The 22,264-nt window shown below is 39.0% G+C and overlaps 1 protein-coding gene across 6 annotated transcripts in view; it reads left to right on the forward strand.

Annotated features, from left to right (window-relative positions):
• LOC136873986 (ankyrin repeat domain-containing protein 17) overlaps window positions 1-22,264 on the forward strand; it is a 918,230-nt gene that overhangs the window by 275,210 nt on the left and 620,756 nt on the right. For all 6 annotated transcript variants that reach the window (XM_067147404.2, XM_067147402.2, XM_068227616.1 and 3 more), the window contains one exon: window positions 19,464-19,615. In XM_067147404.2, coding sequence (XP_067003505.2) covers window positions 19,464-19,615 — 152 coding nt within the window. The remainder of the gene's footprint in view (window positions 1-19,463; window positions 19,616-22,264) is intronic.

Here is a 22,264-nt window from a genome sequence, read left to right on the forward strand (position 1 = left end):
GTTTGCGCTTATCCGGGCTAACTCGGATACGGTCCACAGCATGGTCACGTGCCATAGGCAATAACTCGGATACGGGCATGAATGTGTTAAGATATTTATCATAAGTTATGAATTTCATTATGGTCCATATTGACAATTCATCACTATCAGTTGGTAGAGAAGGGTCCACCTATTCAATACCATTAGCATACCTACCAACTTTCCCAGTTTAGGCGGGAGACTCCTGATTTTCGACAGTTTTTCCCGCCTCCCGGTTATTCTAGTATTTCTCTCGATTTTAGCTCCTTTTTGGTGAATTTCATACATTTTTCAAATCCCGCCATTACAAGTTTTTTATACGCCAGTGCCTGGAAGTCCTTCGCTCATTGGCCGCTTTCAAATGAAATATCGACGTTTATTAATGCGAGAAATGTGCGCGAGTGTGCGATGATTATCGAAACCTGTATATCGCGACGCGTGTATGATTGTCAGTCTCCCGTTCTCGCGAGCTATGTCCATGTTTGTTCACATCAGTCTAGTCTAGAGACTAGACGCAAGATATGGATTTTTTGTTAGTAATTTAGTGACAATTTCAAGGATAACAACTATTGTAAGTGTGTCTGTACATTGCTCAGAATTTAAAAAGTGATATTTCTGTACCGGTCGTGACCACGGTAACGAGGAGAAATGCACGTTTTTATTTTGTGTCATTTCTGTCTGTATGTATGTATGTCCATCACGAGAAAACGGCCAAAGGGAATTTAATGAAAATTGGTATATAAAGTCAGGGAATAAGTCGCTACAATCGAGGCCATAAATAATTGTGTTCATGCTGAGTGAAATGGTAGTTAAGGGGAAGGCCTAAAATTTAATTCTCAAATATTTGTTATTTTTGGCCCTATCGATAAATACTACATATTATTATTATTACAACTTCTCCCATGCGGAGGCTGCCACAAGGACAAAGTATGTTGACTACACAGTATTTTGTCTTCTAAGTTACTGTTGACTTTGCTAGTGTGCCTATCGTTTGTGTCATACATTTTTACCGTACCGGCTATTTTTGTTGCTAAGTCCATACCAGCGCCGAGGTACGAGAAAATGGGTGAACAGAAATGAAAATGAAAATTGGTTTGTGAAATTGAGGAGTAAGGAACTACAGTCTCTGCTATAAATAGTTATGTTCAGCCTGTTTGAAATGGTAGTTTAGGGGAAGGTGCCAAAAATTAAATTTTTAATTACCTATTGTATTGACCATATCGGAAAGTACTACAGAACAAAAATTATAGAGAGTACAATGTCTGGTTATTTATATCTTACTCAGTTTTACCATACCGGCTATAATAATATTGGTGGTGATGGTGTTTAAATTGTGAAGATGATTATAAGAATGAGAAAAAAGTCGTGAATTTAAAATCGCTTAAATAATAACACAAGAGGGAGTCGTGAAAGAAAGGAAGACTCGCTTTACATTAGATGCTCTAATATCACAGAGTCAAAAGACAACTAAATGTGAAGGCCTGCAATATAGACAGCTTAAAATTGATCAACAATAAAATTACATTGACCATTGTTTGTTGTGATGTGCTTTGTATATTCTGCTGCCATTTATCTCTGATAGATGGGATTACTGCTGCGTACCTAGTATAACAGCCTGCCTGAATATTGGCGGGAAGTAGCTGGGGAGTTAGACCTCTCTCTTGTTTAGCATGTCATTCCTCTGGTTCATAAATTTTCTGATACTGCTGGTATGTAACACACTGGATCATCATAGTATTCCAGCTTTTCGATCCCTACTCTGAGGCACTGATTGGAATGAGCAGTGTGCACACTTAAACGGAATAATGACAGAGGAGTGTTCGCGGCTGTCTGCGGCCTGGTCGTTCTAGCTCTGGAACTTTCAACTGTTAGATTGACACCTTAGTACGTTTAAAGATAAAAATTTCATTGTTCCGTATTGAAAGTATTAACGTTAAAAATTAAATAATTGAAAAAGAGGTTCAACCTATTCAATAGATAGGAAAGAAATGTAGTGATTACATTTTTATTTAATAGTAAATATAAATGGGACCGGTTTCGACCCTAGTCCAGGTCATCGTCAGCTGTAAAAACATGTAAAACAATGCATATGAAAAAGAAAAAGATTAATTAAACTCTGGATCGGTATAAGATGAAACAGTACGTAATATTAAGAATGGTAGTATGGTACAGGCAATGATAGGCGAAGTCTCACAATGTTTATGAATATTGGAGAACAGTCAAAAGGGTCAGTTTCCACACTCTGTCAGGCACAAAGTCACAACACTATCAAATAATATATGAAGATCATAAATAACTTGAAGTCGCAGACGAATAGATTTGTAGAAGCAAACCGCCAGCTCCCGGTGATCAGCGCGGCACATTCAAGGTCATGCGCTGCGGTCTCGAACGCCAAAGTAGAATGGAGAATATCCTGAAGGTCCAGTATTTGTCTCGGTTGCGGGAAGTTAAGTACATGTATATAGAAATATACAACGCAAATCAGTATAATTGAATGAGTACTTGTGCTCCTGCTAAGTTCTTGGAAAACAGTTGACTTGAAAAAACAATTGTAAAGAGAAAAGAAAAAAATATAGTAAAAAGCGCAATATCGGAAAACAAATGAAAACTTACATGCACAGTGCGCTATTTTTTAAATTGAAAAAAATTTAGGTCATGATTGAAGTAATCGAAGTTGGCGCAAGACAAGAGTTAAAATTTGAAAGAGGAGAACCGAAATGAAGGTCGATGGTTATTTTTTTTTTATAATAGAGAAGGTAGAATAAATTAACAGAGGAAGAGTGATAGTGAAATAAGAGAAAGAATAAAAGAAATTGAAGTTAGATGGTATTGAGGAAGGATAAGATAGGGAAATGAAGGAGGGGTAGTTTAGGGTGGGTTAGGAGGGTGGGTTATTGGAGGTAGAAAATGTGGGTGGGAACTTTGTAAGGCATGGAAAATAGAATTGGGGTTTTGGAATTTGGAATTTTTGAGAAGAAGAATTAGGAAGTCAAAAAGGATATTGGGTTTTTCAGAAATGTCGTTTAAATTGAAATTAGGGTTGAAGTACTGGTCAAGGTAGATAAAGCAATTTTCAGTAATGTTTAAGAGGGGGCCTTTGTTAATGATTTTAAGTATATTCATGTCATTGTCAATACTGGTGAAACTATGCTTGGAGTCTTGTATGTGCTGTCCTATGGCAGAGAATCTGTTGTATTTAATGGCGTTGACATGTTCAGAGTACCTGATATTGAAGTTGCGGCCAGTTTGTCCGACGTAGGAGGAATTGCAGTTGTTGCATTTGAATCTGTATACACCAGATTTAGAAAAAGCATTAGACTTATTTAGAGATTTAGAGTTGTGTAAGATATCAAGATTTCTATTGTTAGTTCTGAAATTTTCATGTTATGTTTTTTAAAAATATTATTTTATAAGCATCCTGAGTGAAAGTGAAGGTGGAAAAAGCAGTTGGTTTTATTGTGTCTTTAGATAAAGTGGTTTTTGGACGGTGTTTGAATTTGTTGATGATGCGGTTTATGAAAGAGTTGTTAAAGCCATTGAATTTAGCAATGTTGCGGATGGTGTTTAATTCATTATTTAAATCTTTTTTGGACATAGGGGTGTTGAAAGCACGAAAAATTAAGCTGTTATAAGTAGCACGTTTATGAGCTTGGGGGTGCGAAGAATCTTGTCTTATTGTGGTTGCTGTTTGGGTTGGTTTTCTGAAAATTTTGTAAGATAAAGAAGGATGTCTAGTAATGGTTAGGTCTAGAAAATTAAGAGTTTGTTTGTGTTCTGATTCGAGGGTGAATTTAATGTTAGAGTCTAAGTTGTTGAGATGAAGAAGTGTAGAGGCTGCGTTGGTTGATTCCTCATTTAATATTACTAATGTGTCATCGACATATCTCGCCCAAAAGAGGATGTTGGAGAAATTATTATTATTATTAATTCTTGTGTTTTCTAAGAAGTCGAGGTAAATTTCAGCAAGAATGCCAGAAGCTGGTGAGCCCATAGCCAAGCCATCTTGTTGATAAATGGTGTTGTCAAAGGTAAAATAATTATTGTTGGGAACTAATTTTAAAATAGACATGAAGTCTTGAATTTCAAGTTTACTTAGGTTACTGAATTTGTTTGGGTTGTTGTTTATAATGGGGAATAATTTTGAAATTTGAATACTAGGGTACATGTTCACAATGTCAAAAGAATGGAGAGAAAAATTTGGTTGGATTTCAAAATTCTTTAATTTGTTGATTAGATCAGAAGTGTTTTTGATAGATTTGTTGGATAAAAATCGATAATTTTTTAGTAAAAATGTTTGGATGAATTTAGAAGTGTTGTATAGGGGACTGGGTCTGTAACTGATTATTGGACGGATGGGAATGTTAGTTTTGTGAATTTTAGGGAGGGCTTTGGCAGTGGGTAGTCCTGGGTTCATGTTTATTAATTTAGTTTTTTCTTGATCTCACAGATCAACAATGATGATGATGATGATGATGATTATAATGTTATTGGCTTTACATACCACTAACTACTTTTACGGTTTTCAGAAACACTGAGGTGCGGAAATTTACTCCCACAGTAGTTCTTTTGCATGCCAGTAAATCTACTGACAATAGTTTGACGTATTTGAGCACCTTCAAATACCACCGGTTTGAGCCAGAATCGAACCTGCCAAGTCGGGGTCTGAAGGCCGGCCAGCGCCTCAACCATCTGGGCTACTCAGCCTGGCGAGAAAAAATTTCTTCTGTGTTATCAGCTCTTAGAAAATAGGCGTAGTGAACAATTTATTGTGAGAAATATGCCCTAATTTAGGTTTCTGTACAATCTGCTGCAGCAACAGTATGGCCATAAGAAACTTTATTTCGTCCTTATTTGTTTTATGTGCGATTTCTTGCTGGGCATAATTTTTCTGTTCAGCTATGGTCTGGCATATCTCATCATAAAAAAATAATTGAAATATTTTGCTCGATTTTATTTTCTCTAAAAACTCTGCCTTTACATCACGATGGAATTTCGGATCAATGAGGGACCTCCTTTGTCCATTTTCAGTATAAGTTGAAGAAGAACTAGCACTGGTTGTACGAGGGAGATCAAAAAATAAGTTGCACTTCCCAGTTATGGCCATTTATTATACCACCTATACAACAGCAACACGACTATAACGACATACACCGTAACGTCACTTTTCCACATAGTTTCCAAGAGACTCCAAACATTTCTGCGAACGCACAACCAACTTGTCAATGCCGGTTGCATAGAAATTTCCTCCAGCGTTCTGCAACCACTCGGAGACAGCGGCCTTCACCTCCTCATCGGTCTGGAAATGTTGACCACCGAGCTCCGTTTTGAGCTTACCGAACAGGTGAAAGTCGCATGGCGCTAGGTCGGGACTGTAGGGTGGATGTTGCCAGACCTCCCACTTGAAACGCTGCAGCAGTTCTCTCGTTTGGCGGGCCTTGTGAGGTGTTGCGTTATCGTGAAACAAAATCACACCGGCGCTCAATTTCCCCCGGCGCTTCTCTTTAATCGCTTTACGTGACCGGTGCAACGTTTGACAATACGCCGCCGCGTTTATCGTCGTTCCTTTTGGCATGAATTCCACGTGCAGCAAACCCTCCATGTCAAAGAACACTGTCGCCATAACCTTACCGGCTGAAGGCTGAACCTTGGCCTTCTTTCGTTGTGGTGATGAGGGGTGCACCCATTCCATTGATGTTCTCTTCGTTGTGGGGGTAAAGTGGTGGACCCATGTTTCGTCGCCTGTGACGATTCGTCGCAGAAACCCGTTGCCGTCTGCGGCATAGTGCTGCAAAAATGCCAGGGAGGATTGGAAATATTGTCCCTTGTGCTCATCGGTGAGAAGACGTGGGACCCATATTTGACTCAGCTTACGATATCCAAGGTCCTCGTGAACAATGGCGAACACACTGCCATTCGACATATTCAGCTGGCGATTTTGTATTGATTAGGTGGTCTAATAAATAACTTAATGTTATTATTTCAATCAGATATCATCAATACGAACCAAAAATGATATTTATTACATGTAATGTTCAGCTGTGTCGCAATTTCTCTCAGTTTAATGCGCCGATTCTGTCTAATGATCACTTTCACGCTGTTGTCCGTTGCAAGTTTCCTGGATGTTGCAGGCCTGCTTTCGTGATGGTTGTCCGTGAGATGTTGCACGTTTCCTGGACGCTGCAGGCCTGCTTTCGCGATGGTTGTCCTTGATATCCGTGGGTCCGGCTTCGAATTGCTGACACCACTTTACGATACCTTGCCGGGAAATGGCCCGCTCCCCACACACAGCACTAATTTCACGATGAATGTCCGTGTAATTCTTCCTTTTGGCCCATAGGAATCGGATTGTATAACGCACTTCATATTTGGAGTGAACGTCCAGTTGACGCCATTGCATTTGGCCGCTATTCACACAATACTAGACAAGACACCACAGTGACCTGCCTAACAGATGTGTGGGCAGTGTCTGTCCCTTTCTCCGCTGTGCCCACGTTTGCGACACTCAGCACGCTGCTGCGGCGCGTTAATGCAACTAACCTTTTGATCCACCTACGTATTGTAATCAGTATTGTTGTCATTGCTGTCACTGCCATGATCGCTGCTTGAACTGCAATCGAACACGTGTTGTCTTTTTCGCGACTGCTGAACATTCGCATCAGCTGGGCCCGAACCCTGTACATTCAAGCCTGCAGTACTTATTCCTGGTAAGTTCCTGTCACTTACGAATTCTCCTTTGGTAGAACTTACTTCACTATGACCACTACTCTCCCCACTAAATTGCAACATTTCGCTTTTCATGGTCAGTAAATTATCTTCCTCTAACGGTGGGGGCCAGTAATTCCTTTTAGACATTTTAGGAGAAAAAATTTAAGAGAAAAGATAGAATAGAACCCTGGTCTCTGCAGTTTGGACGGAAATCATGAATTGTGCCTGTATTACGGATGCGTACGATAATAAATGTTGTGTAACTCGCAGTAAACACACACTACAGGCATGAAGGAAGAACAAAAGATTGGGGATAATAAATCAGATCACAGTACTAAAATGTCGTCAGAGAGGTCTGTTCAGTATCACAATCTCTAGAAATCCCTCCTACAGCAATATTATTGCTTTCAAGGGATGATTAGGTGATGAGCTAAAGCTTCAGCGCAAAGCTATTAGGCTTTAGGTCTTTCTTGCTCGGACGTAAGTTGCGTTCTTTATGATGCAACTCGTGGATGACACATTGGTATTGGAAGAAAATAGTTGAAAAAATTCACATCAGAGGGCAGACTCATCCAGAATATGCTGCATGAAAAGAAATAAACTTCTGCAGGCAGGCAACTGAGAAGAAAAATATAACTTGAATTGGTGGATATATCCGCCCGCGTGTTCCCCGCCGAGCAAGCATCTTGCAGCCGCGGATCTCACCGCATCGCCCACCCAACGGGTTATTAAACTTAACTGTTTTAAGATAATATACCATTTTCAATACGTACCACTCTGAAATTCATTACATGTAATTTCTTTGATATGCCGAAAAACACAATGACTGAAAAGCAAGCATCCAGCGTAGTCATGGGGACTACTGGGGCAGAGAAGCTTCGCTGCACAGTTATGCTGGCTGTTACTGTGGACAGGCAAATCTTCCTCCCCATATAATTTTCAAGCGAAAAACAATTTCTAAAGAGAAATTTCCTTCCAGTGGGCACATTCCTGCCCAGGAGAAAGGATGGATGGGGGCGGATCTCATGAAGGATTCGTTGCGTGTTCTGTGGGAAAAATGGCCTTGCCATCTTTTAAACCACAGGTCTCTCCTGGTTATGGACAGTTTGTGGCCATCTTGTTGATGTTCATCATGAAATGGTCAACCAGAAGACTGGTGCTGCAATAATTGCTGGTGGCTTCATGCCAGCCTTGCAGCCTCTTGATGTGTCAATAAGCCATTCAAAGACAACATGAGGCAGGTATATTCTGAACTTGTGGCGGGTGGTTCTCATTCTGATGCCTACCGGGAAGGTCAAGAGGCCTTTACTGTAATTGTGCGAGTGAATGGGGATTGATTTCACAAGACGACATTGTGAAAAGTTTCAAGAAAACTGGCATTTCCAATGAATTAAATAGAACTGAACATGACTGCATCTCGGAGATGGAAGAGAATGGGCGTAATTCATTGCAGACGTAAGAAAGTGAAGACTTCGGAAGAAAGTGACGAGGAATGACATGGTAAGTCTTTCTTTGAAGTGAAATACATATTAGTATAGGCAGTTTCACAGATTTTACCTTAGTACAGTATTTCTAATTTATTTCAGGTATCTGGCTCCTATCTTCAGCGAATTCTTGCGTGACTTTAAAAGACGACGGGTTTTCGTATAATTATTACCAGGGAACGTGTTATTGCCTTTGATTTAAAAAAATTAAAATTGTGTTATACATATTTTCAATTATTTTGTACTATTTTAGGCCTACATAAATTTTCTAACTTCAGTAAGGAAATTGTAAGATTTTTAATTTTCTTTTTAAATTTAGATTCGCATAATTTTCCCTCCCTGTTTTTGAGTTTGGGAAAAAACAATTAAAAAAGGGTGGTGGGAATTACGGGAGTGTCACAATGGTTTTCTGTGATTTCCCATTTTCATACCAGGCAAATGCTGGGGCTGTACCTTAATTAAGGCCACGGCCGCGACTTAAAGCAAATTACATTATTTCATCCAAATGTATCTTCATTTGGAGCAGGGTTAGCTCTGAGTAATTCAAGTGATGCTACTGTCCTCTTCACATGTAGTTCAATAGTACTGAGAAATAGTTGCTCCCTGTTTAATATGAGAGAGAGAGAGAGAGAGAGAGAGAGAGAGAGAGAGAGAGAGATCTGTAATCATTTCTAGAATATCCAGAAAAAAGTGCAGCATGTGGAAGAATTTAAAATTGGTGAGTTTTCTCAATCGATGTTCTGCCACTGGAGTTGCTTTATCTTTACTTGCCATAATATTTTCCAAATGCACAATGAAATTTTCAGTCTGTCACTAGAGCTGATTCTCAACCTTGCTGGCCACTCATCATACACCTTGCAAGTACTGAAATATCGGAACTGCCAAAATAATTGGTTTTCAATTCTTCTAGTAAACGCTCTGCTGCGTTACGCGCATCGACTATCCTGTATTGATATTGCTCTCCCGTTCATCGATACACATCGATGGTCCCGTATAAAGAATATTATCTATATTCTCTTTGATCTTGCATTTATTTTTGGGAAGATCATGGCCTGGTTTAAAGCTGTTCAGCGACGTCATATGTCACAGGGCTTTTGTTGCAGATCGATGGATAGGAGAGAAAAAGAATGTATAATAAAGAGAAAACTGATAAGCAAAACTTAGTCGCCAGTAGCAAAATCACAGCCGCCGCTGCGAGCAGACGGTACGTATTTCTGCATCGTTGCTGTAAAAGCCTGTATATGAAAGGGTCTGTGCTCCAAATACGCTATTGAAATGTCTTCAGGATTTGATTCTAAATACCAATGAGTTATTCAAAGTTACAGTATGGAAATGGTGTAGAAAAGAGACGTGAGGGGCTGTCCTATCTGAAATTGGGTGTCAGGGATGCTGTTTTACACTTCACTTGTGGAGACAAGGTTAAAATAGAAGTTTCATGAAGAATGATTGTGCCTGATAGTTGTTTAGCATCAGGAGCATCGCAAGCAGATGAGTTGCATGTACGCCAAAGTCAGTTTTAGAACAGTGGTGTTAACTACAAAATTGCATACATTTCCTTAACTAGCTATTTGAGTCAAAATTTGCATTTTGCCACACTTAAATTTTTGTAAAACTATTTTTAACTCTTAAGACAAAAATTTACAGTTACTGCAAATTCTAAATTTTCCAGTCCCTAGTTATAAGTATAGGGGTGGATTTCTATGATATGTCAGATTTGTTCTATGAGCTTTATTTTTAATTCCTGACTATGCAAAAACACCTACATAGATTTTCTGAACAAGATTGTGGGGTATTTATTTTACCTCAGTCATATTTGTGACGTGTCTGAGATATTGCTGAAACTTCTGCTTAATTTTACTGTATATAGTCTTTTTGCCATATTTGACAGAATTTTATATTCCTGATACATAAGTTTCTGTTGCACTTTCATATATTTCTACTGCAACAGGTAGTTGGTGTCCTTCTGTGGAGTGAAATTCTCAGCTTTAGTCTCTTTTTACCGGATAGCAGTAAAAGCATATTGGTAATTCCTAATGAGCTCAACCTTGTTGAGCTCAGTGTCGAGGTGTTAGCAAAGGGACACAAGTTGGTCGTCGCTCAGTGAAGCGACTGTGAAGGACCGAATTGTGGATACGGAAGCTTCGTTTGGCAGATCTTTACCTCACTCTTACCTGAATAGTCATGTTGCCAGGAATGTTGTTTCCTGGGGGAAAGAAAAAAGCAACCAAACTAACCTCTCCTCCACCCTTCGGCTGTCCTTGATTTGAGATCACAACTTCAGTCTTTCAGTGCTATTTCAGCATGCCTAAAGGGAAGTGTTTGGAGAATGTGAAACTGCTGCAGTTTGTTCAAGAATATGGGGAACTGATTTCTTGCAGTGATCAGTAGAGATGAGAATTATAGGCACTAAAAACAGTTAAAATAGCCAGGCATACAGGCTCTTAAATTATCCCAAATAGGCATTTAAATAGGCACTAACGTGTAAAATAGGCAGCAAAATAGGCATGAAAAAATTACTTCAGTTAATAACACAATTACTATAAAAGGAATTTACAAGCAACGTTTCAATTTTTTTCCGGTAACAGTCTTGTTCTCCTCCCATGCATGTTTTTGTACTGAGAGAAAGATCTATCAACATCACTTAGATTGAACTAAACTTCAATGAAGTCACTTCAGCTGGTTATATTTCGCTGACAGCGGCTGCCTTCCCAGGGGTTCAATCAAAACTTCCCCTGACTACTTCCACAATCCTAAATGACTCCACCAGGGGCATGCCACTCTTCTCCAACTTGGTGATTGCTCCCGGCAGCTTGTTGAAATTTGAAAATGCTCCAGTTTATACAGGGGCATATTAGTTCGCAACATTGCAGTGCATACATCTGAAGAAAATAGTTGTTGGTCGCTGCCCAAAGTGGACTGGTAGAAAGGTTGCGTTGATACAGATTTCTATACTCGTCTGAGATGTATTGCAGTATTCCAAAGTTTATCTTTGTGGAATTTTTCTCACATTTGATCTGAAAAATAATAAAATAGACATAAATGACATTGTCCCTATATCTTGAATTTCTACAGTTGGGCTAATTGGCAATAAAGCTTAGTTTATATTATGCATTTGTTTCATAAAAAAAAGACTATTAGGGATGATGTTTCTACAAGTACAGAACTTTAAAGTTGGAACAAGGGAATAATAATTTACATGGAAATATGTCCTCAGTGATTTTTAGTTATAATTTGGCATTATCGTGTCGAGTTCACCGGGTAAAAAATATAATAAAAAAGACGCGAAACGATACTGGAGTAGCGTAGAGGAGAGATCCGTTGTTTATGCTTGCCAAGGACCCACCAAGCTGGACCTTGCCTTACTCTCACTTATATAGAATGAAAACGGAGGCACTATAAATCTCACATTTGTGAACATTTTATTTGTTTCTATTTGCCGGCTTTGGTCAGCCAGGTCAGCTGTCATGAAGACTAATTTCTTTTGCCTGCAATAGATCCTGCATCATGTGTGCCCACAAGGCCGCCTCTCTCGTTGAAAATTATAAGCTGCGTAATTTGAAATTGTCGTGACATGCGCATAACCTTATTTTTGTCACAATTTAGCAAGACTCTAGAGGGGATGCTAGAGTCTTGTTAACCTGGGAGCTTACGTCCCTCAGACTCTTTGCTTCCCCGTACCCCCCCCCCCCTCCCTCCCCCCCCCAAGCACAACAGTTACTAACCGGACCTCACCAATCCAGACCCACTGTCTTTTCGCTGGCCTGGTCTTGTAAAGATGGTCTTCGCAACATTGTAAAACACACTGTGGCATCGTCCTAGCTGGACTACATTGGATCTGCAACCTGTGTTTCGCAAAGGCTTAACAGAAGTGTAATAGAATTCATGATTTTTTTTTTTAAAGGGAGTTTTAAAAATTGCATTTCATTTGTAAATCTCTATTTTCATAGAAAATGAATCGGTTAAAAATACAGATTTAATTTTCATCCATTCTGTGACAAGAGACCACCGCCGTTCTAACTCCTCGTTCAGGAATTTAATGATTATTTACATTTTAGCAATATAAATATTATTGAAAGTTCATGAGTAATACGGAATTTCAACAAAACAACTTGCCACACTACATAAATTAATAGGCCTATATATGCTACAGTGAAATGCAATCGTAGTTCTCAATCACAATAAAGATAAAAGGAACAAGCAAACTTACAGACTACCCTTCCATCCGCAGTGAAATTGGGAGCCCCTGTAATCCACTGCTTCAGCCAGTAGGACTTCAACGAATTTTCTTTGGGCGTTACTGCAAACACACTACATCTTCTTCCACTTTACTATAAATCACAACACATTCTGAACATACAGCATATGCGTACAACAGTTCACATCGAAAGGGAGGTACAGGGCATATGGTTTTTTGCGACATAGTTCGACGTTGACTGGTTCTAGCATATGTCTTAGGAGTTTGGAGGAGTTGAAGGCTTCGAGGTGAAATCATTCCTTGTTTCTCCTGATGGAAATTTCTCTAGAACTATTTCTAGTGACTTCTGAGAATTTCCATTTTTGTTTGTGGGCTAAACAGATTGAGAAAAGAGAAGATAATTCTGTCAAGCACATTAGCTACAATTTAATGCACTGGAAGAAAATTGGCTTTTTAAAGATACCGTCAAAAGGCATCAAATAGGCAATTATACTCCAAATAGGCACACACCACTGAAATAGGCATTTATAGGCACAATAAAACCAATGAAATATAGCTTAAAAAAATACCCTAAAATGGATTTATATCTCAAAAGCCTTCATTTCTGAACACAGGAATAAAATAGGCAAATTCCTGTCTCTAGTGATCAGTGATGGTGTTATATTATAAAGTAAACTCTGTTAACAGAGGGAGCTACTTCAAATGTGGTTTTGATACATATTGCTTTAGAATTTTGTGAAGATCTATGCATGATGATGGTTACTGCCATTATTCCTTAAAAAAAAAAAAAATTGTGTCAGTTTCCATTTCATAATCGCTACTTGGAGGTATGGCGACTTACTTGCAAGTCGCCGATGTTCCGTACTTAAGTAGACTCTGAGATCAGAAAAATAATAAAATGGCAGATATTGGAGATGTAGTTAATTTTGTAGACGTTGAAGAGATCCAGGAAATTATTCAGTACGTTGTGCCTAATCCTCGGTGTATTATGAGAGATGCACAGAACCCAGTTGAATTTTAAACAGAAAATGAGTTCAGAAAATTATATAGGTTCGACAAACGTACAGTACTAGATGTACTAACGATGTTTAAAGACGAATTACAGAAATATAATAGAGGATCACCCATACCTCCAATAATACAGTTGCTAATTTCGTTAAGATATTATGCTACAGGTAAGAGTAAAATTGTTGTTACTGAAGTGCAAAGTTTTTGCACTTTCTACTCGCTGTGTTATGTAGTTAGGTTAAGGGATAATCGGTACAGATTAATGCATTCTAATGGTAATCACAATGGCCTTTCACACTTCCATGGTTTTTAGGTAACTTCCAAATTGACTCCGCTGATTTACGAGGAGTAAGCCAGCCCTCAGTATGTAGAATAATCAGAAGAATATCGATCCTGATTGCCCAAAAGAGACCACAGTTTGTTTCATTCCCAAATGAAGCTGAATGTCGAAATAATGCGCGTCGTGTGTATGAAAGATCCCAATTCCCTGGAGTGGTTGGAGCTATTGATAGCACCCATGTACCAATAATAAGTCCAGGTGGCAACCATGTTGAGGTTTTCCATAATAGGAAAGGAATTTTTAGTTTCAATTGTCAGGGCATAGTCGACAACGAGATGAAGTTTATTGATTTCGTGACGGATTGGCCGGGTTCTACACATAATAGAATTTTCAACAACAGCAGGATTTGTTTAAAATTTGAAACGGGACAGCGACGTTGATTACTTGTTGGAGATAGCGGTTACGCTTGCAGGCCATTCGCGAAGACACCCCTTACTAATCCTCAAACACCAGCTGAAGAAGCATACAATGCCTCTCGCATTCTTGCTAGAAATGTAGTAGAGAGAACATTCGGAAACTGGAAGAAAAAATTTCAGTGTTTATCAAGGAAGTTGACATTGAAATTAAACAACATACCTCCGGTCATTGTGGCTACCGTTGTACTTCATAACATTGCTGCAGACCGTGGTCTCCTGGAAGAACCGGATGAAGGGAATGGCAATGGTGAACATCATGACCAACCTACACTCCAAATTTTGGGAGCTGTAGCCAGAAGACTCATCATAAAACGATATTTTAACTAAAAGTGTTCTGTGGCATCTAAAATAACTATCTAAAATAACATTACCCTTTCAGAAATGCATTACCACAATTATGTAATATAATTTGCTTCATAAAATTGCTTTATTAATGCCTTAAATTTAATTTTATAATAATTGTACCCATTTATGTAATAATAATAAAGTGTTTATTAATGTTCGTCATTTCAGGTTAGGTTAATATATATATACATTATTAGTTGTATTTTGCTTTTTTTAATTGATGGAGTTCATTCATCTGCATAATAGTCAACTTATGCACCTCCTGTTGGAATTTCATTCTCGCTGCATGGAACTACTCCTGCTGAATCTTGAGTTTGTGAAACTCTTTCATCTGCTCTATATCAAGTTCCCTCCTGGCTTGCAGATATGACACTGCCTCAGTTCGTGGTCTAGTCGCACATTTGGACATACCTGCACTCTTTCTTTCTGTGGCTTCCTTTTCGGATGATGATTCTGCCAGTAATGTAGGCCCACTCTCAGCTCCGGATGTTTCCAGTACGTCAGTGACTTCATCATACAACACCACCTCTTGCGTCTCCTCTTCACCCATGAATCCATCACTGTCAAACTCACTCGGAATCCTCAGATTAAGGTGATGAACTACTCTTTCCACCATTGCCAGAAAACTGTCATCCTTGTCACCTTTTGCACTGGGGCCTCCACCAGTTGCAATACTTTCCTTTCTTTGCTCCATTTTGCATTGTCTAGATCTAAATTTAATATTGTTCCAACACTTTTTTAATTGCTCTCCACTTCTCTTGCTTGTGTTAGCTATACTACAAAATTTTACACTAATATCCTCCCACACTTTTAATTTTTCCCTCATAGTAACACTGTCTTTTTGTTTTTTACTATATCTTTCTTCTCTTTCACTAGTTCTAATAACACCTCCCTTTTGTAGTTGTTGAAGGCTGGCAATTTTTTCTTTCCGTCCATCATCGAGAAATAGAAATTTAACTGCATTGATTTTAGAGTCCAATGTGATCTATAACGCAGGAAACAGCCGACCTTCTTCTTCTACTGATTTATTAAGAAAACAACATTGAGTGATGCAAGATGCTGCACTGCTCTTCCATTGTTTTCATTGCCAACTTCATATCTAATTCTTCACATCGTAACTTACCAAAGTCTACTTACGCCAGAGTCTACTTTGTAAAAGTTGCGCCTATGAAACAGATGATATAGATATTTGTCCTGAATGAGCAAATTTATAATACCAATATAAATGGTCCGTTATTGGACATTATAAATTTTCCAGCTAGCTCATTCTTGGTTGTCAGCGTTTCGCCCTCGTGTGCTAGGGTGGGCTCATCAGTTGGTACCTAGCACACCTACCAATACGCTGGCTAGTGCATACCGTGGAGGCCACTGCGTAGGCTAACTGGAGCCACCGGCAGTGCCAATGCACTAAGAGACTTTGTCTCATCACTAAAAATTGATGCCTGCTTGGCCATCAGATGATATAGATGTTGATTCCCATAGGGAATCTGAAATATTTGTCCTGAATGAGCAAATTCATAATACCAATATAAATGGTCCGTTATTGGACATTATAAATTTTCCAGCTAGCTCATTCTTGGTTGTCAGCGTTTCGCCCTCGTGTGCTAGGGTGGGCTTCCACAAAACTCAACTAAGTGAACTTCCGTAAGTCAAAGTCTCGTTCATGAATACGACCCTAAGATATGGGTATTGGTGGACGAAACATTGGATGTAGATGGGAGATGTGTTGATAATGTTGCTACTGGTGTAGTGAAAGAGGACCGACCTAGTGAAGTGTTACTTCTAAGATGTGAAGTTCTGGAGAAAGTAAATCATTCCGCTATTTCAGTGCTATTTGATACTATGAAGCCGTCCTGACCAAATGGTGTAAAGAGGAAAAACATTCTACTGTATGTGAACAATGCTGCGCCGTACATGACCAAGGCAGGAAAAGGACTTGACTATTTTACACCAACATGGTCCATGTTACGTGTCTCGTGCATGGTTTGCCTAGTGATAGAAGGGGTTTGAATCAATAGAAAGGATATGCTCCTGAAAGCTTTACTTCAAGTACTGAAAGTGAAACAGCCTTTCTTTATCTCTTCTTCCTCAATGTATCCTTACTTGTTGGGGGAATTGGGTCAATACTACTCAATATTTTTACAGTAATTAAGATTCCTTTTGAGAAGGTAATTCAAGATCCTTCTGATTTGGCATGTATTATAATTGTGCGAGATTTGATTTCTACTAGGAGCTTGGTCAGAAACTTGGCAATTTTATAAATATGTTGATTAGATACTAACCAAGTACTTCATTACTGATTGTTTTATATATATATAATTTTACCTTTTAGTGTGCATAACTTGCAATAGCTGAAGGTTAAGGGGAACAAAAAAAAATGTTCTGATGATAGAAATAATATGTAACCAGTAATGATTGAGATGTTGGTTACATATAAATTAAACTGTAAAGTCACATTTTTATACATATATTAACCGACCTGTAAATGCATATTTGATTGCTTTTCAGGCATACTTTCTCGCATATTTTTAATATTTTTGTCATTAAAATCTGTCCCCCACTCATGAATATATTCAGAGTTTTACTGGCTACCTTTGTTGAAAGGTATTATTTCAAAAATAAAAAATTAAAATAATGTTGAAAACATGATTTTTTCTATAAATATGGTTGGTCAGTTTTATTTATCATATTATGCAATTTATTCACAAAATTTCCTCAGTCAAAGGTTGCCACAATTGACAAAGCATAAGGAAACAAATCAAAATATAATTTTGATATACAATAATTTTGTTCACTTAATTATTTTCATAATGTCTTCAAAACTACAAGAGGCCAATTCCAGGCATCGCGTATTTACATTTGTACATTGCTTTTAACATATATATGAATCTTACCATCTAAACAAATTCAGATTTATGTATAATGTCTAGATGATACATAATAACCCCCACAAATTTCACTGTTGTAAACCTGATGTATGCGATTCTATAAAATTTTAAACAAAGCGATCGGTGTTTACATGGAACAGACTTTTAACTTCACATACCCACCTTTACGTCTTTTCTAAATTCTGGGAATTGTGGTAACATTTGTTGGTATTGTTAAGATATTATTTACAAGGAGGACAAATGTACATTTTACAAAAGAAAAAGTGGAAGTTGCGTAATGTCTGTGCAATATAGTTAAAGGCGATCGTCGCGTGTTTAGTTGACACAGTCGCAGGATTACACACGCGAATCTGTGGTATAGCATGAGGGGCTAATACACTGTTAAAAAAAATTAGGGAAACATGTTTTTGAACGTACGCCATGCTCCACAAACAATACCTTACACCCAAACGGAAATGTCAAAATAGGGGCAAAAACAAAGTGATAAGTCCTCCAGGGTGGATTTTTATCACAGTTCGAGAGCTTCAGTACGGTTTATGTCCTCCACGATCATTTATCACAGCTTGGCATCTATGTGGCATGCTCCGTATAAGTCGACGGAGGTCACGTTGTGGTATTAGGTCCCATTCTTCAATGAGAGCCTTTTTGAGGTCTTGGAGAGTCTGTGGTGGAATAGGGCGCCCACAAACACTTCTGTCAAGCCTATCCCACACATGCTCAATGGGATTAAGGTTGGAACTCGCTGCTGGCCATTCCATCCCTTGAATGTCCAGTTCTCGCAAGACAGCTCTGCTGATGCGTGCTACATGAGCCGTGGCATTGTCATGCATGAGTACGAATTCCGGGCCTACACTGTATGCAGCAACCAACACTTGCCGGAGTAGTATCTGCTTGATGTACCCCGCAGCAGTAAGATTACCACAGATGACGACAAGATCCGTACGGCCATCAGTACTGATGCCACCCCACACCATCACAGAACCTTGTCCGAATTGGTCACCTTCCTGGACAACATTTGGCATGTAATGCTCACCATAGCGTCTCCATACATGCTGACGTCCGTCATATTGTCGGGAAATCTGGACTCGTCTGTGAACAACACAGGTCTCCATTGGCGAAGTTGCCAGTTTACCTGGGTGCGGCCAAACAGAAGGCGAGCTGGGCGATGTTGCTGCGTTAAAAGGGGCACTCAAACAGGACGTCTGGGTCATAGGGACACTTCTCATAACCTATTTCTTACTGTGTGGTCTGACACCATGACTCCAGTGACCAGTGACCCTCCTGAGGTCTTGTTGCAGTTCTGTGGCAATTCCTGAACGACACCGCAACGCACAGATGGTCAGATATCGGTCATTTTGTGGTTTTGTCATACGTCCACGACATAGTCCAACCCTCCTTGGGAACTGGCCTGTCTCACTGTAGCGATTCCACAAGCGTTGAATAACTGACAGAGAGACATTGAGACCCACAGCAGCACGACGAGAAGTTCATCCTTCCTGGATCAAAGTACAGAGTTATTTATTGCTCTATGTAATGATGTAAATATTGTATATTGTATTGTTTTTATTTCCATAATGTCTCTCTTGTTTTTCATTTGTTCATTACGTTTTTAGCACATCTTTAGCTTGTATGTGTGAGGTTGCCGTCAGGAAGGGCATCCGGCTGTGCAATAGGGCCAAATTCACACGTGCGACACAGTTCGCACCCGTGATCCCACAGTAATGAAAAAGAGGTAGAAGACCAGTATATTCCAAGTCTCTTTCCTGAACTAGCAAGTTATAGAACCTCTGATGTCTATTTGAGAGAATTATATATGTATTGGTGTGTGTGTTGATTTTGATTATTGATATTGATTTAGAAATAAATTGGAATCATCTTTTGGTTAACAAAATGTAGTAGACCTTAAGAAAATTTCAGAGAAGTTTCAGAAGTGAAAAGAACAGCTAACCACCATCCCTGATATCTTAGATGTTCATTGTTAAATTATTCCAGTGAAGGCAGGTAATTTTGTGACCATTTTACATTCTTTGTTGTATTTTGCTATGAGGTTGTTCCTTTTTACAGGAAACACACCTCTAATGTATGCCTGTGCTGGTGGTCATGAGGAAGTGGTACACACATTACTCGAGTCTGGAGCTAATGTGGAGGATCATAATGAGAATGGTCATACACCCCTTATGGAAGCTGCTAGTGCAGGTCATGTTGGTGTTGCCAAGGTAAATAAAAGATTATGTCCATAAATTTTCTCTCTTCCATTTTCAAATCTGTTGAATGTATGACATAAATTGATATTAATCCTGCTGAGATTTGAAAGTTCTGTCAAAACAAACTTCAAATAATCTTACCCGTAATGTAACTGAACTGTTCCCACTGTCAATTCTCTTAATGCTGTCTGTTGCCTGGGCAAAATGTCTCGGAGGTTGACGATGACTACCAGCTATCAACCTTCGGATCATGTAAAATATCTTGAACAATTGCAGCAAAATTAAAACACTACAAAACAGTCACTCAGCCAGAAATTACAAACGCAAGTGAAACCATCTTCAAAACAACTAACACCGGGCGAGTTGGCCGTAGAGGCGGGTGGCTGTGAGCTTGCATCCGGGAGATAGTAGGTTTGAATCGAATCCCATTTTCACACCAGGCAAATGCTGGGGCTGTACCTTAATTAAGGCCACGGCCGCTTCCTTCCAACTCCTAGGCCTTTCCTATCCCATCGTCGCCATAAGACCTATCTGTGTCGGTGTGTCGTAAAGCCCATAGCAAAAAAAAAAAAAAAAAAAACAACTAACACTGCACAAATAGACAAAATACTCAAGATAGAGAGAAGAACCATTAGAACGTGCATCAATAAATCATACCAAAAAGATGGACACTGGACAGTAGCTTCTAATGAAACAGCCTACAAGGAAATAGAACCAGTAATGAGCACAATCAGGAGGAAAAACATTTCATTTTTTGGACATCTAATCAGGACACCAGAAAATAGGATCATCAGGAGAATAATAGTGAAATTATGGAATAGTAAGTGCAACTCATCCGCGAATAATAGAAAAATTATATAAACAAGATAAGAGGCAACATCAAAGGCATGTGGAAATTTCTGAATAGGAAACATGGCAACTCAGCACCAAGTGAATTTTACTCTAATGGAACAGCTGTTACCAAACCCCCCCCCCCCGAGGCCATTGCCACAGCGTTCAGGGAGAAATTTAAAGGGGACTTTAATGAGCCGGGGAAAAGTACAAATATATACCCGAACACAACTCGGCCATCACCCCTCTCCCTCTCCAATATTATCAGCAGTATGTAAAGATTGTTGGTTACAAGGATAATGTCCAGGCAGAGGAGGTGACTAATGCTAAAGAAGTATTAAAATTTACCTATGTTAACAATGATTTTTACAGTAAGATACAAAAATTGAAAAGAAGAGCGGCTGGAATTGATAAGATTTCTGGGGATAAGACAGGTTGGGATATAGCACTATATCCGAATTACTTACTTGATTATTGTTTGGTTGAAGGAGCTATCCAAATGAATGAAGAGTTGCTATAGTTTGGTTGAAGGAGCTATCCAAATGAATGAAGAGTTGCTATAGTAGCCCCTATGTACGAAGGAAAGGGTGATAGACAAAAGGCTGAAATTACAGGCCAGTAAGTTTGACATGCGTTGCATGTAAGCTTTGGGAAGGCATTTTTTCTGATTATATTAGACATGTTTGTGATATTAATAACTGGTTCGATAGAAGGCAGTTCGGTTTTAGGAAAGGATATTCCACTGAAGCTCAACTTGTAGGATTCCAGCAAGATATAGCAGATATCTTGGATTCAGGAGGTCAAATGGACTGTATCGCGATTGACTATCTAAAGCATTTGATAGGGTGGATCATGGGAGGCTACTGGCAAAAATGAGTGCAATTGGACTAGGCAAGAGTGACTGAATGGGTGGCTATATTTCTAGAAAATAGATCTCAGAGTAGGTGAAGCTTTATCTGACCCTGTAATAATTAAGAGGGGAATTCCTCGAGGCAGTATTATCAGACCTTTGTCTTCTTATATATATAAATGATATGAGTAAAGAAGTGAAATCAGAGGTAAGGTTTTTTGCGGATGATCTTATTCTGTATAGAGTAATAAATAAGTTGCAAGATTGTGAGCAACTGCAACATGTTCTTGATAATGTATTGAGATGGACAGTAGGCAATGGTATGATGATCAATGCGTTTAAAAGTCAGGTTGTGAGTTTTGCAAATGGGAAAAGTCCTCTGTTTTAATTACTGTGTTGATGGGGTGAAAGTTCCTTTTGGGGATCATTGTAAGAATCTAGGTGTTAATATAAGGAAAGATCTTCATTGGGGTAATCAATAAATGGGATTGTAAATAAGGGGTACAGATCTTTGCACATGGTTATGAGGGTGTTCAGGGGTTGTAGGAAGGATGTAAAGCAGACGGTATATAAGTCTGTGGTTAGACCGCCACTAGAGTATGGTTCCTGTGCATGGGACCCTCACCAGGATTACTTGATTCAAGAACTGGAATAAATCCAAAGAAAAGTAGCTCGATTTGTTCTGGGTGATTACCAAGAAAAGAGTAGCGTTACAAAAATGTTGCATAGTTTGGGCTGGGAAGAGTTGGGTGAAAGAAGACGAGCTGCTCGACTAAGTGGTATGTTGATATATATAGGGAACCACAGAGCTCGATAGCTGCAGTCGCTTAAGTGCGGCCAGTATTCAGTATTCGGGAGATAGTGGCTTCTAACCCCACTGTCGGCAGCCCTACAGATTTTTACAATTTATAAATCTCATTTTTCTTTTCAACCGTATTGGAGTTCAGAGTATCAAATTATTATAATTAAAGAACCACCTT

Source organism: Anabrus simplex, chromosome 5 (genome assembly GCF_040414725.1).
Source record: "Anabrus simplex isolate iqAnaSimp1 chromosome 5, ASM4041472v1, whole genome shotgun sequence".
Lineage (NCBI taxonomy): Eukaryota > Metazoa > Arthropoda > Insecta > Orthoptera > Tettigoniidae > Anabrus > Anabrus simplex.